The sequence below is a fragment of the Schistocerca nitens genome, chromosome 7 (assembly GCF_023898315.1).
Source record: "Schistocerca nitens isolate TAMUIC-IGC-003100 chromosome 7, iqSchNite1.1, whole genome shotgun sequence".
In the NCBI taxonomy this organism is placed as follows: domain Eukaryota; kingdom Metazoa; phylum Arthropoda; class Insecta; order Orthoptera; family Acrididae; genus Schistocerca; species Schistocerca nitens.
Window position 1 is genome coordinate 11,099,784 of NC_064620.1, and position 14,488 is coordinate 11,114,271.

Here is a 14,488-nt window from a genome sequence, read left to right on the forward strand (position 1 = left end):
TTAACTGATGATGGTCGAAGTAGAGAGGATATAGAATGTAGACTGGCAATGGCAAGGAAAGCATTTCTGAAGAAGAGAAATTTAACATCGAGTATTGATTTAAGTGTCAGGAAGTCGTTTCTGAAAGTATATGTATGGAGTGTAGCCATCTATGGAAGTGAAACATGGACGATAACTAGTTTGGACAAGAAGAGAATAGAAGCTTTCGAAATGTGCTGCTACAGAAGAATGCTGAAGGTTAGATGGGTAGATCACGTAACTAATGAGGAGGTATTGAATAGAATAGGGGAGAAGAGGAGTTAGTGGCACATCTTGACAAGAAGAAGGGATCGGTTGGTAGGACATGTTCTGAGGCATCTAGGGATCACCAATTTAGTATTGGAGGGCAGCATGGGGGGTAAAAATCGTAGAGGGAGACAAAGAGACGAATACACTAAACAGATTCAGAAGGATGTAGGTTGCAGTAGGTACTGGAAGATGAAGAAGCTTGCACAGGATAGAGTAGCATGGAGAGCTGCATCAAACCAGTCTCTGGACTCAAGACCACAACAACAACATGTCGGAAATGTTCAGATTTCTCCACTTGGAACTCCATTTTCTAGCGTCCACTGCTCCACCCATCGTCTCCAAGTGGCAAACTTACAAAATGTAAACTCAGATAGCGGTAGTGAACAACAAATAAAAGGTGACGATCGGTAAATAAACCCGTAGCAACCGGAATACCAACACCAACACTGGAAACAAAAACGCTACGAACTTAGGAGTGCGTCGCGCGGGGAGGGATGTATCGCCAGATATCCTCAGGGCTGCAGTCCCTTGACAACGAAGGGCTAGCGGTGCTGGTGCTGGTGGCTGAGCTGCTCGTGTGCCGAAACGTAGGTGCCTGCCAGATCAGGGACACTGGGACTCCGGGCAACAACTACTGTGCGACGCAGCTTTTGCGGTGGCGCCCGTGGGGAGAGCCTCCGATCGAACTGAGCGGGATCAGACCCGACGATCCGGAATGAAAGGATCAAAGTCACCCGTACAGATGGCCGTGCCAACACACCCGTCTCAGCAGACACGAAACAACTACTGAATGCGGAGACCTAGAACATGATGGCATTTCCATCTTTGGTCACGCCGTGGGATGAGAAGCAGCCGACAAGAAATGGAGGGAAACAGTTCGCCCAGTTCTTGGTATGCTCCAGAACAGATGAGAAATCTGTTGCAGCGACAAAGCCACTGTTTCCCGTTGAAAATTTGGAGGGCCGGTTTGGAGATGTTGCTGCAGTAGAGAAAATGAGAAACTGATCTCTGTTGATCAAAACTTTGATTGCTTAATCATTCACATGCACTTCCGGCCTTCAGGACGACTTGGGGCTGTATCAGTTTCATCTACCGTTTGGTGGTAATGTTTTAATTGAGAAAGTTGAGGCCGTGGCTTATAGTTGCGATGTGAAGTCCTGATTTTTGCCTTATGCTTGGACTCATATTCTCCCGCTACACTGAAGGACCTATTTGTGGGGCGTGGTGAAGGAAGGCAACAGAACGCAGACCTAGCACCCCCCCCCCCCACCTATATGCGTAAACTGCCCAGAACACCCCCACGCTCGTTCGCCGACATGTTCAGTTTTCAAGAGGGGGAAGAAAATACAGGTATATAAAGAGCTTGACCATCTATCATATCAAAACGCTAAGAAGAAGTTTGAAGGAGTCCACCCAGCCATTATGAAATCACACTTGCAAACAGTGTAACAAAGGTCTGGCTTAATAACTAAATTCCGAAATTGTTGAGGAACCAGAGACTGTTGAACTCCCGCTTCAAAAAATAACGCACAAATGACGACAGGTGGAAGTTAGTAGGAATTCTGTAAAAATATGAATGCGTGAAGCATATAATTGCCACCGTCATAGCAGTTTCCACCGTCATACCTTAGCAAAAGACCTCGCCGAAAACGGGAGGAATTCTGGTCTAACATAAAATCGCTAAGCGGGACGAAGCTTGTATCAAGCCGCTCGTTGACTAGTTTGGTGTGTCAATAAAAGGTTGCAAAAGCAAAGCCGTAATTTAAAGTCTCGCGTTTAAGAAACCGTTCATGTAGGAGTACAGTACAGTACAAACATAGCGTCGTTAGACTGTCTTACAGACTCCCGTACGGAGGACGTAGAAACAAGCATCCCTGGCGAAGAGAAGTAGCCGAAAGAGTCCAAAACAAATAAGTCGCCAAATCCGGGTGGAATTCCAGTTCGGTTTTATAAAGAGTACTGTACAGCATTGGCCCCTTAGGTTGCATTTATCGCGAATCTCTAGCCCAGTGCAAAGTCCCAAGCGACTGGAAAAAGGCGCAGGTGACTCTTGTATACAAGAAGAGTACAAGAATGGACCCGCAAAACTACAGACCAATAACATTGTCAGTTTTTCGCAGAATACTTACACGTATTCTCAGCTTGAACATAATAAATTTCCTTAAGACTGAGAAGTTTATGTGCACGACTGTGCGCGGTTTGAGAAAGCACCGCTCGTGTGAAAATCACCTTGCCCTCTTCTCACGTGATACACTGCGAACTGTGGATGAAGGGCAACAGGTGCATTCCATATTCCTATCAACGAAAATCATTTGACACACTGCCCCACTGCAGACGTTTCACGAAGGTACGGGCATACAGAATAGATTCCCAGATACGTGAATGGCACGAACACTTCATAAGTAATAGAAAACAGTATGTTGTCGTCGACCGCGAGTGTTCATCAGAGACAAGGGTATCGTCAGCAGTAGCCCAGCGAAGCGTGAAAAGACCGCTCCTATTTTGTGTACAGGGTGTTACAAAAAGGTACGGCCAAACTTTCAGGAAACATTCCTCACACACAAAGAAAGAAAATATGTTATGTGGACATGTGTCCGGAAACGCTTACTTTCCATGTTAAGAACTCATTTTATTACTTCTCTTCAAATCACATTAATCACGAAATGGAAACACACAGCAACAGAACGTACCAGCGTGACTTCAAACACTTTGTTACAGGAAATGTTCAAAATGTCCTCCGTTAGCGAGGATACATGCATCCACCCTCCGTCGTATGGAATCCCTGATGCGCTGATGCAGCCCTGGAGAGTGGCGTATTGTATCACAGCCGTGGGGGAGGGGGGGGGGGTGCTAGGTCTGCGTTCTGTTGCCTTCCTTCACCACGCCCCACGAGCACGAAGAGTCTCTACATTTGGTACCGGGGTTGCGTAGACAAGAGCTTTCAAATGGCCCCATAAATGAAAGTCAAGCGGGTTGAGGTCAGGAGAGCGTGGAGGCCACGGAATTGGTCCGCCTCTACCAATCCATTGGTCACCGAATCTGTTGTTGAGAAGCGTACGAACACTTCGACTGAAATGTGCAGGAGCTCCATCGTGCATGAACCACATGTTGTGTCGTACTTGTGAAGGCACATGTTCTAGCAGCACAGGTAGAGTATCCCGTATGAATTCATGATAACGTGCTCCATTGAGCGTAGGTGGAAGAACATGGGGCCCAATCGAGACATCACCAACAATGCCTGCCCAAACGTTCACAGGAAATCTGTGTTGATGACGTGATTGCAGAATTGCGTGCGGATTCTCGTCAGCCCACACATGTTGATGGTCAAAATTTACAATTTGATCACGTTGGAATGAAGCCTCATCCGTAAAGAGAACATTTGCACTGAAATGAGGATTGACACATTGTTGGATGAACCATTCGCAGTAGTGTACCCGTGGAGGACAATCAGCTGCTGATAGTGCCTGCACACGCTGTACATGGTACGGAAACAACTGGTTCTCCCGTAGCACTCTCCATACAGTGACGTGGTCGAAGTTACCTTGTACAACAGCAACTTCTCTGACGCTGAAATTAGGGTTATCGTCAACTGCACAAAGAATTGCCTCGTCCATTGCAGGTGTCCTCGTCGTTCTAGGTCTTCCCCAGTCACGAGTCATAGGCTGGAATGTTCCGTGCTCCCTAAGACGCCGATCAATTGCTTCGAACGGCTTCCTGTCGGGACACCTTCGTTATGGAAATCTGTCTCGATACAAACGTACCGCGCCACGGCTATTGCCCCTTGCTAATCCACACATCAAATGGGCTTCTGCCAACTCCGCATATGTAAACATTGCACTGACTGCAAAACCAGGTTCGTGAAGAACACTAACCTGTTGATGCTACGTACTGATGTGCTTGATGCTAGTACTGTAGAGCAATGAGTCGCATGTCAACACAAGCACCGAAGTCAACATTACCTTCCTTCAATTGGGCTAACTGGCGGTGAATCGAGGAAGTACAGTACATACTGACGAAACTAAAATGAGCTCTAGCATGGAAAATAAGCGATTCCGGACACATGTCCACATAACATCTTTTCTTTATTTGTGTGTGAGGAATGTTTCCTGAAAGTTTGGCCGTACCTTTTGGTAACATCCTGTATACGTAAATGCTCTGACATGGTGAGCAGCAATTTTATGTATTTATTTACACGTCAAATTCCGTAGGAGCAAATTTAGAAGCAAATCTCCAAGGTCGTGGAACGTGCCAGTACATGAAATTATAACATAAAAGCAATAACAGATAAAAATAAATGTTTGAGCCCGAAAAAAGTCAGTCCATAAGTTTAAGTAAACGCAATCAACAATACAATAAGAATCAGCTTAATTTTCCAAGGAACTCCGCTACGGAATTGGAATAGTGACCCATGAGGAAACTCTTCAGTTTAGATTTGAAAGCACGTGGATTACTGCTAAGATCTTTGATTTAGAGTGGTAGCGTATTGAAAACGGATGCAGCAGTATACTGCACACCTTTTTGCACAAGAGTTAAGGAAGTCCGATCCAAATGCAGGTTTGATTTCTGCCTAGTATTAACTAAGTGAAAGCTGCTTATTCTTGGGAATAAACTAATATTGTTAACAAGAAATGACAGTAAGAAATATATACATTGAGAGGCCAATGTCAGAATACCCAGACTCGTGAACAGGGGTCGAGAAGAGGTTCGCGAACTTAGCACCACTTATTTCCTGAACCACCGTTTCTGAGCCAAAAATATCCTTTTAGAATGGGAAGAGTTACGCCAAAATACAATACCATACGACATAAGCGAATGAAAATAAGCAAAGTACACTAATTTTCGTGTCGAACGATCGCTCGCTTCTGATACCGTTCGAATAGTAAAAATGGCAGTATTAAGTCTTTGAACAAGATCCTGAACGTGGGCTTTCCACGACAGCTTACTATCTCTCTGAACACCTAGAAATTTGAACTGTTCAGTTTCACAAATCATGTGCCCGTTCTGTGAAATTAAAAAGTCAGGTTTTTTGAATTGTGTTTTAGAAACTGTAAAAACTGAGTCACACTGTGGTTTAGCGTTAGTTTATTTTCTACAAGCCATGAACTTTCGTCATGTACTGCACTATTTGAAACCGAGCCAATGTTGCACACATCATCCTTTACTACGAAGCTGGTGTCATCAGCAAACATAAATATTTTAGAGTTATCCGTAATACTAGAGGGCATATCGTTTATATAAATAAGGAACAGGAGTGGCCCCAACACTGATCCCTGGGGCAACCCCCACTTGGCAGTACCCCATTCAGACGCCACAGCACAGCCGATATCAACATTGTGAATCATGACCTTTTGCTGCCTGTTTCTAAAGTAACAGGTGAACCAATTGTGAGGTACTCTGTGTTCTGTAATGGTCCAACTGCTGCAGCAATATTTTGTGATCAACATTATCAAATGCCGTAGTTAAATCAAAAAATATGCCAAGCGTTCGAAACCTTTTGTTTAGCGCATCCAACAAACACCCGTAGATATCCCTCGGAGAATGAAGAATATGTACGGCACAGTAGGCCTGTGGAAAACCGCAGTTGCGGAGGTGCGCAGAGTTCCGTGCTGGAATGGAGAAACCGGCCGATCGGCAATGTTAGCCTCATCAATTACGGACAAGTGGAAGACGAGCGAGTACCCGGCCTAAAGTCCTGATATCTTCCCATGCGATTATCACACTTCCGGTCCATTGAAAAAGCTTTCATGTGTCGACGATTCCTATCGGACGAAGACGTGCACCAGGAAGTTACGGACTTACTCATGCAGCAGGACACGGTACGTTACCAAAATGGTATATTCAACCTGGTTGCTTCAATACTGTCGGCAATTTTCCCTCATTGGTATACCTATTCCGGATTATACGGCCTTCGAACGGGAAGTTTTCGATCCCCCACCCCCATAATTACTCCCGTTTCTCCTTCGCTGCTTTCCATATACGAATCTGCTCCACTGTCGCCACCTAGCCGATGTCCGTTAACTAATGCCTACTTTGCATCGGCGTGGCAGTTCAGGGGCAAAGTTCCTCCTAATGATGTAAATTACAGATGGTGCAGTAAAAATCAAACTAATATCGAGAGGGCGTCTGGAGAACTCCTCACGCTTACACCTTAGGATGCAGATCGTTCGATAAGCAAGTGCGTCTAAATGATGGCTTAGAAGCCGTGGGACTTGGTGTGCATTTGATGTAACGTGTCAGATAGCCTGAAACGTTGAGACATGCAGTGTCAAGTTGGAACGCATTCTGACTTGTCGGTTAGCTTCCAGAGACGTTAGAGTGAGGTGTTTACACTGTACATCCCGCATCGTGGGTTTCGGACAATGCGTGAAGGTTAAGTTCTGTTTAAAATTGTAAAAAAGTGCCTAAGAACCTCATGAAATGTTGAAACCTATTTACGGCGATAATGCTGTAACTCTGGAGACTGTTAGCGAGTGGTAAAAGCGATTTAAAAACGGAAACGAATCGGCAGAAGATGAGCACTCTCGTGGCGTCCGTTAACTTCGAAAAGAGAAGGAAATTGTGCGAAGAACAGCAAAAATGGTTCGTTCATACAGGCGAATAAGTATTAGAGAGCTTATCGAAGAACTTAGTACCTCGTACGGGTCCGTAAAAAGCATTTTAAAAGATAATTTGGAAATGAGACGAGTGAGTGCAAATTTTGAGTCCAGGCTTTTGAGTCATGAACAGAAGGAAAATCGTGTGTCACTTTGCATGGAGTTGAAGGATCGTCTTCATTTACATCCTGACTTCATGACCAAAATTGTAACTGGAGGTCAAACACAGGTCTATTCAAAATCCAGTTTGAAAGTCTGCTGCTCTTTCCATATTCAGGGCATGTGGGATCAGAGTTAGTTCCAAAGGTAACAAATGCAATCGCCGAATTTAAAAAGGGCACACTGCACCGTTTGCGAAACGATGTGCGAAGGAGGAGGAGACCAAAAGAATGGGCCAATGGCTTCCTTCTTCATCACGATAACGCGCCGTGCAACAGCTTTCTTTTGTTTCGCGTGTTTCTGGGCGGGAAAAGTGTTCCTCTATGTCCACATCCGCTTTACTCACCGGATTTAGCACCACACGACAATTTTCTCACCCCAAAAGTAAAAACTATGCTTCAAGGAAACCGTTTTGACACCATTCCTGACATGGATGGGGCCACGACAGAGCAGCTGAACGTGGTTCCAAAAGAAGCTTTCCGGATATGGCTCCAGGCATGGATTCAACTTTGGGATAAGTGCGTTGATGGCCAAGGACAGTACTTTGCAGGAGATCAGGTCACATCACATTTAAGCTTGTTATTTCGTATCCGATAAAGTTATTCACCATATTGTTTGATAACACATCGCCCACGTCATATCCCGAACTGGTAGAGCTCTTAGAGCAGCTGTCTCCAAGCTTCCTCCTTCTGGGGTACTTATCAATCCTTCGTGGGCCAGCAAAAACACATACAGCAGGAGCCAACTAAGAGAGCAATAATTTTCAGGACTCGAAGTATGTCTTGTTAACACTGAAACTTGAACAAATTTCAATACAGCACACGTAATGCACTCAGCCATAGATAAATCGGTAGCCCGAGCATACCACCGTTGATTTTCGCTTTCTCTCTCTCTCTCTCTCTCTCTCTCTCTCTCTCGCGTGCGTGCGTGCGTGCGTGCGTGCGTGTGTGTGTGTGTGTGTGTGTGTGTATGCCTGCAATTCTTCAAATGAAAAAAAGAAATCGGAGAATAGGTTCGTGGTCATTACAACTACGCGTCTTCTCATGTCGAGAAAATTATTTTTTGATAACTGTGAAATGGTGTGCATACAGCAGGTAATATTGATACTGGACTCGACACGCATCCCAATGTCCGTGCTGTCGAACCAAAGCAACAAAATTTGACCGGAGACGAGAGACAACTAATCTGAAAGTTTCCGGTGAAACGAGAGTACGGGTTGCAGTTTCGCCGTGACGTTAGAGGATACACACGTTGAGCCGTACGAAATGCATTGCAGCGCAACCTATGAAAATTTAAAGTAGTTACAAGCAGCAGTGGCTGCGTTTGGCACCGCTGAATGAAATTCCTTTTTTCGTTCGTGTTAATGAGATTCTTAACGAACTGCTAGTAATGCTACGGTGAAAATCACGTTGCTGTAAAGACGGTATGGCAAATTAAATAATGAATGAATGAATGTTGCTACGCTGAGAATATCTAAAACAGACTGCAAACTCCGAGGATAGAGGGATTAATCGCATTCATTTGTGTGAAAGAGCGGCTGCTTTTAATCGAACTGCCCCATTGCTCGTAACACATCGGTTTGCCGTTGATAAATATAAATAAAATAGTTAACTTCGCCAGACACATGAAATCTGTGCCCCAGAAATAAATAATGAATCAAGTGACAAGAAAGTTTCTTTTTACAAATAATAATCTTCCGCCAAGTTGTCACAGTGAGAGCAATAGAAACTGCTTAAGTTCATATTGGCCCTGCGATTGTGTAAATTAGTTATTTCTCGAAAAACTATTTCAAGCCCCGTCAAAGAAGAACATTGTATGTTTATGCACTGCCCGCGGAGTGTTTTTGCACTGGTCCATTTTTGCATTATCGGGTCAAGGAGGCAATTAAAGTCATAGACAAAACTTGTCAGTTCACAAAAAAAGATTAGCGTAAGATATTTTTATCAGGTGGGAAAGTGAGGACTACAGCGTTTGGGGACTTAGGAAATTAAACGCTGTTTGCTGGGACAGACTGATCTGCAACTGGTACTCGTTTGTACTCCTTCAACGATCATTTAAAAAAAAAAAAGAAATAAATAGCATGCAATAAATTGCTTTCTCTAATGGAACAATCCAGCCCGTAGTAGCGATATCTTGCAGGGATGGGTTTCTATTCCCTTACCCGAAAATTTGTATTGTTGGAAAAAAGTTTAATCAAACCAGAAACTAATTGAGTTCTTCAGTAATTTACAGTTTGACAAAACCAACTTCTCTGTGGATGAAAAAATTGTCTCTGTGGACCACGTACTTAGTCGCCCAGGCAGACTGTTTAGTAAATAATGCTAGTTCAAGTATTATTTATTGACTAAACAAACCCTGTTTTTGCCTTGTTTCGCAATCGTATTATTAATGTTATTGCACGACCTAGGTTTCCGGTTATAAGCCCATTTTCAAGTACATTACAAATTCCCAAAGATGATAGTGAACAGATAAGCATGATGACAAAGCGAAGATAATCATCTCAACTTCTTAAGGTATCGAACCATAGCTTAATATACAATTACGTAAGTGACCATTTTTAATAAATTATATACATTTACGCAATTCAGCAGTTACACTCCAATGTAGTTATTCAAAAATGTCATTGACGTAACTGTACATTAAGCTGTGGATCGATACCTTAAGAAGTGGAGATGATTATCTTTGCCTTGTCATAATGTTTATCTGTGCATCATCATATTTTGGGAATCAAACTTAGGCTGTGCAGTAACATCAATAATAAGTGTGAAACAAGGCAAAAAACACTGTTTGTTTAGTTAATTTACAATGTTTCACCAATAACTCAGTTGATTCAATTAAAATCATTATTTATGGCATTTTTTTAATGCTTTGTTAGTCTACCGCCGTTTCTGATCATAAGGGCTGTGACGCAGTGTAGCTTTTATTTTCGCAAGATAGTCTTTTCCTGATATTTCTACCTCTGTTAATGCCCCTCATGGTTATTGGATTCAGATGTAGTTCGGTATGAATCAGAGCTAATCTAAAGTAGTGGAAAACACTAAGCAAGTTTTGAAATTTCATTTTTGTACAACTTCTATGCATGTGACTATCATTTTTGACACTTCGGTGTCGACAAAACTACTTTAGTTTTCTTTTTATTAAGCTGGTTTGTCAGTAATTACCAAGGTTACAATCTTTCTCTTATTGACAAAATTTCAAATGGAACAAAAGCTAAGAGCAACACTCCCACCAACTAACTCTCTGTTGCCAATATAAGGTTCTAAAAGTACGACTAAATATTCTGCTCAAATATGCTGCTGAGCCCGTTCTAGGAAGCCTGTCCTCTACGACAGCAAACATCTTCAAAAGTCTAAATATCAGAATAAGTTTCTTCACAAACAAATTCTCTAACATCAAGCAATTCATCATATAGGTACTTTCATCATACCCATAAGAAATATGGTATATTCAAACTAGTAAGTGAATCCTGCCCACAGTACTACATTGGTCAGACTGGCAGGAGCTTGGAGATAATATTTAAAGAGCACCTAAGTGAAGTTCGGACAAACAACTAGCGTAAGTGACTTTTGCTGCTCACATTACTGAAGAGACATCGTGTAGAAAGCAATCGAAACAACCTACACACAGTTCACTATATAAACAAAGGCTAATATTATGAACATCCTTGAAGAAATAGAAGCATTCACAAATAAAAACATATCACCACAAAACTTTTTGATGACCAAACTGAATTAACTAAAAACGCTTTCTTAAAAAAACTTCTAAAAGCTATTGTCTCATAGCATACAACAATAAATTCCGCCAGTAGTTAATACAAATAAATGCCTCGCGTATTTATAACAAATTATGTATGTAACTTACGTGCAGTGTAAGGGGTATTTTCAATTGAAAAACATTGTCACATGTATTTTTGAAGAATTAGTACGTGTACTTCTGCTGCACATAGATTATTTATCTATTATTGCCGAAAACGTATTGATTATAATGTGTTACCTTTCACCTCATGTGACACCTGCTGCAAAAATGTGTATTTTTGCTTAGTAGCATCTTTTTATATTATCAGTACATATAAAACACTAAAAGTGTATTTGAAATCGGATTGTTCGGTGTATAAAAAGTTAATCGTGACCCACATTTTAATCTGTGTTTTACTGATAGTGTTTTATGACTCTGAGATACGTTTTCCATGATATTACTACGTGACACAAGGAAAATAACGAAAACACAAGTTTTGGAAGCTATCAAGAAAAGTTCGCAGTGCGTACTAGTGCTAAACAACCATTATGCAATGTCAGTGTTTCACTTGTCTTCATTGAGTTTATGGATATTTATCAGTTACTAAAGCAAGCAAAACAACCGATGTTTCATTAATTGTCCGCCTAGAAATGCAGCAGTTTGTTGATGTTTCGGTAATGGCATGGATCAACAAAATGCGGTGAACGAAAACATCTTCAGATTAGTGGTTGGTAGCAAATCTTACAACATAGACTTTTTATTTAAGTTTTTTACAGCAAGAAAGTTCGAATAAATAAAAAGGAATCTAATACAAGCAGGTTTCCTCGACGCTTAATTTACGTTAAGTATCTATCACAAAGCAAAATTTTACAGCTTTTTATTCCGGCTAAAGCTTCGTGTAAAGTGAGCTGTAGCGACGCATTTCCTTTGTTCTTTAGAAGACAGAACTGTCTTCCTCTCGGTATCTGCGGTGTTCAAAGGAGTGTTAGTTCAGAATAAAGTGTATTCTCAAAGTGAACTAATGACAGAAATAGCTTCTATATTATTCTTGTTCATTTGCTAAATAACTTCATATTAAGAATTCAGACGTTTGTATACCGATGTTTTATTTAGGAGAACAAAGTTCAGCCTACTAGTTATGGGAACCATAATTTTCAAAAATGAAGTTTACGTCACGTTAGGGATTAGTAACATGCACGTGCTGTGGGAGGCACTAGTGCGGTACGGACAGCCTGCTAGTTGCCCGTGGCAGTGGGATTTTTGCATTGAAAATGACATGCACCGAGGCGGTCCATCGTCCGTGCACTGCCTCCGGCCATCTCAGGTGCAATTAGCTGCCATCTGCATGCGTCCGCCGAGCCACTGTGATTGCGTTAACTCCGTCCTCTCCCGTCGCCCTAGATTCCGAGCCCTTCGGATGTCCTTTCCGTTCCCTTCTAGCTAGGGCCGACCCTAACCCTTCCCCCCCCCCCTTTTTTAACTCCACCACCGTTTTTTCATTAGAGGGCTTTCGCTTTGAATATTCATGAGTGCGCTCTGCTGCCATCGCGTGGCCGCTCTTAGTATCAACATTCTGTACAGGCGGCTGGCGCGCTCGCGCGTGTGTCGGAGGAAGATGGGAGAGAACCGTGCTGCGAAACCGAAAGGGTCGAAGGAAACCAATAGAAAGAAGGGGAAAAAAGGAGACATTCATATTGAGGGGGGAGACTACACCGCGTCAGCAGAATTTCCGCGAAAGGACCGGATTGTGACAGTACACACCCCGCTACAGAAGCGGCAAAAAGAAATCAATCACGTAGCAGTGAGCTGTCTTACCGATCGTGTGTGCCCACATAGTTCCGCTGGCGGGCGGCAGCTGGCAGCATCAACCTCGTACCTGTGCTTCCGAGCGGCGACGCCAGAGGGCTCAGCGGGCAGTCACGTTGTTCTGCGTTGTGTGGGTGATGCGGACTGCTGCTCGCTCGTGGTGTCGTAACGGAAGAATTGCAGAAAGAAAAACGAGCGCCGGCCCAACGAAAATATTCCGGAGAGACAGCATTTACTGCAAGTGGAAGCAGAAAATCCAAGTAGCTGACGCCTTGTAACTCTCCCGTGGTTAATAGAACTCGCAGTCGCGCTTTCGCCGAATCTGAATGTAACTTTATATGATAGAGGTGCGTAATAGCTGTACTTATTGTTTCCTGCATATACTTACCATTCTTTAACCCCTTTAAATTGCTCCTAACGTTTGTAACCGTTGCAGTTAATACTTTTAACAAGCGAAGTTTTCGCTCCTTTGGCCAGAAATAACAATACTGTTAAAAGGGCGCTTCCGTTTGCCGTGTCCACCCCATTGCGAGAAAATAAAGTTCAACGCCTCTATCCACACGTAATAAAAAGTCCAACAAACCAAGCAAGTAGCGACGTACAGGATACTGCCGCACCGCCACAACAGATCTGACGTCACCTGTTTAAAATAGAATCTCAGCTGTCGTTTCCGTCCACCACGTAGTACTGGCCCTACGCGGCCGTCTCTCTTCAGTCGTCGGTCTTCAGTGGATTTGCCAGTGAAGCTATAGCAACACGACCGCTGATAACTAACAGGCAGTGAAGCAAAATTGGACAATCAGACAGAATTCCAAAGCCTGTTTTAGTCTGTCCCTGATACTGCTCCACTTAGCCGGTGATAAAAGAAGTGCAAAATTATTTCCATCGCGTGATTTCTTCTATAAATTCGTTTTGGCGCTTGTCTCCTGTTTGACTCTCCGATTTTACGCAGTAACATTTTAATAAGTGTGTGTGTGTGTGTGTGTGTGTGTGTGTGTGTGTGTGTGTGTGTGTGTGTGTGTGTGTGTGCGCATAATCATCGCTCACGAGTAAATCTTGGTACATGGTACATTAAGAAGTTTTCATATCAGCGCTGGACGTAATCAGCACATGATATTCGTACATACTTGTCCTACTGCTTATTTCCAAACGCCTGGTTATTTTAGGTAACGCTAAGGATTTGTCGCTCGACAGTACCTAAGTATCCACCGCAGTCGCTTCCGGGAAAGAAGTGGGACACTGTGCGGACATTCAGGATAACGGATATGTGTTACGAGGAAGTTCTGCCTACAGCAATACGCATGAAATTCCCAGAATCAAGCTTCAGCGTTACTAGGCGCAGACAACCGTCCTTCGTGGTAATTACGTTCGTCTACTTTTTCCCGTGTCGAGTCTTCATGAAACATTGCACAGAAGCATTGTTTCACCTACGCTCCATAAATTATTCTACTCCGCACGATCTGAGTTTTGCGGTAAAAGTAAATTGCCTAATGAATGAAAACAATATTTAGCTGTTTCTTGTGTAATGGTAATGTTTTTAAAAGTTTGAAATGCTCGTGTGTGGTATACTACTGAATGTTGGAGGATAGCACCGCCTAGATCATGCTGCAAGATGCGGGGTTAGTCTGACAGCTCGCGCGATGCGCCTTACACGACTGGCATCGCCGCTCTAAGTATACAAAGGGAACAATCCTTTCAGCTTTTCTCGCCTGATTGCAGTCTGCCAAAGGAATGTGGTTGAATGATACTGGAAACAGTAACGAAATTTCGCTCTACGGACTAATGCAAATTACAATATCTCTGCGTCATTTCTCCAGTTAAGTTTTATCCCAGGTTCTTCCCTGTTTCAGCCCTTCGTCGTTCACTCGTGTCTCTTACGGCATACAGCGAGGAAGGATTGACAGGTC

At 43.0% G+C, this 14,488-nt stretch overlaps 1 protein-coding gene across 16 annotated transcripts in view; it reads left to right on the plus strand.

The window, feature by feature from the left end:
- Positions 1–14,488, plus strand: part of LOC126195116 (CUGBP Elav-like family member 2) — a 1,269,424-nt gene that overhangs the window by 776,294 nt on the left and 478,642 nt on the right. The window contains exon 1 of one of the 16 annotated variants that reach the window (XM_049933606.1): positions 12,710–12,928. The exons of the other annotated variants lie outside the window; for them this stretch is intronic. Coding sequence (XP_049789563.1) covers positions 12,920–12,928 — 9 coding nt within the window. The 5' untranslated portion in view covers positions 12,710–12,919. Of the gene's footprint in view, positions 1–12,709; positions 12,929–14,488 lie in introns of those variants that run through there. 16 annotated transcript variants of the gene reach the window in all.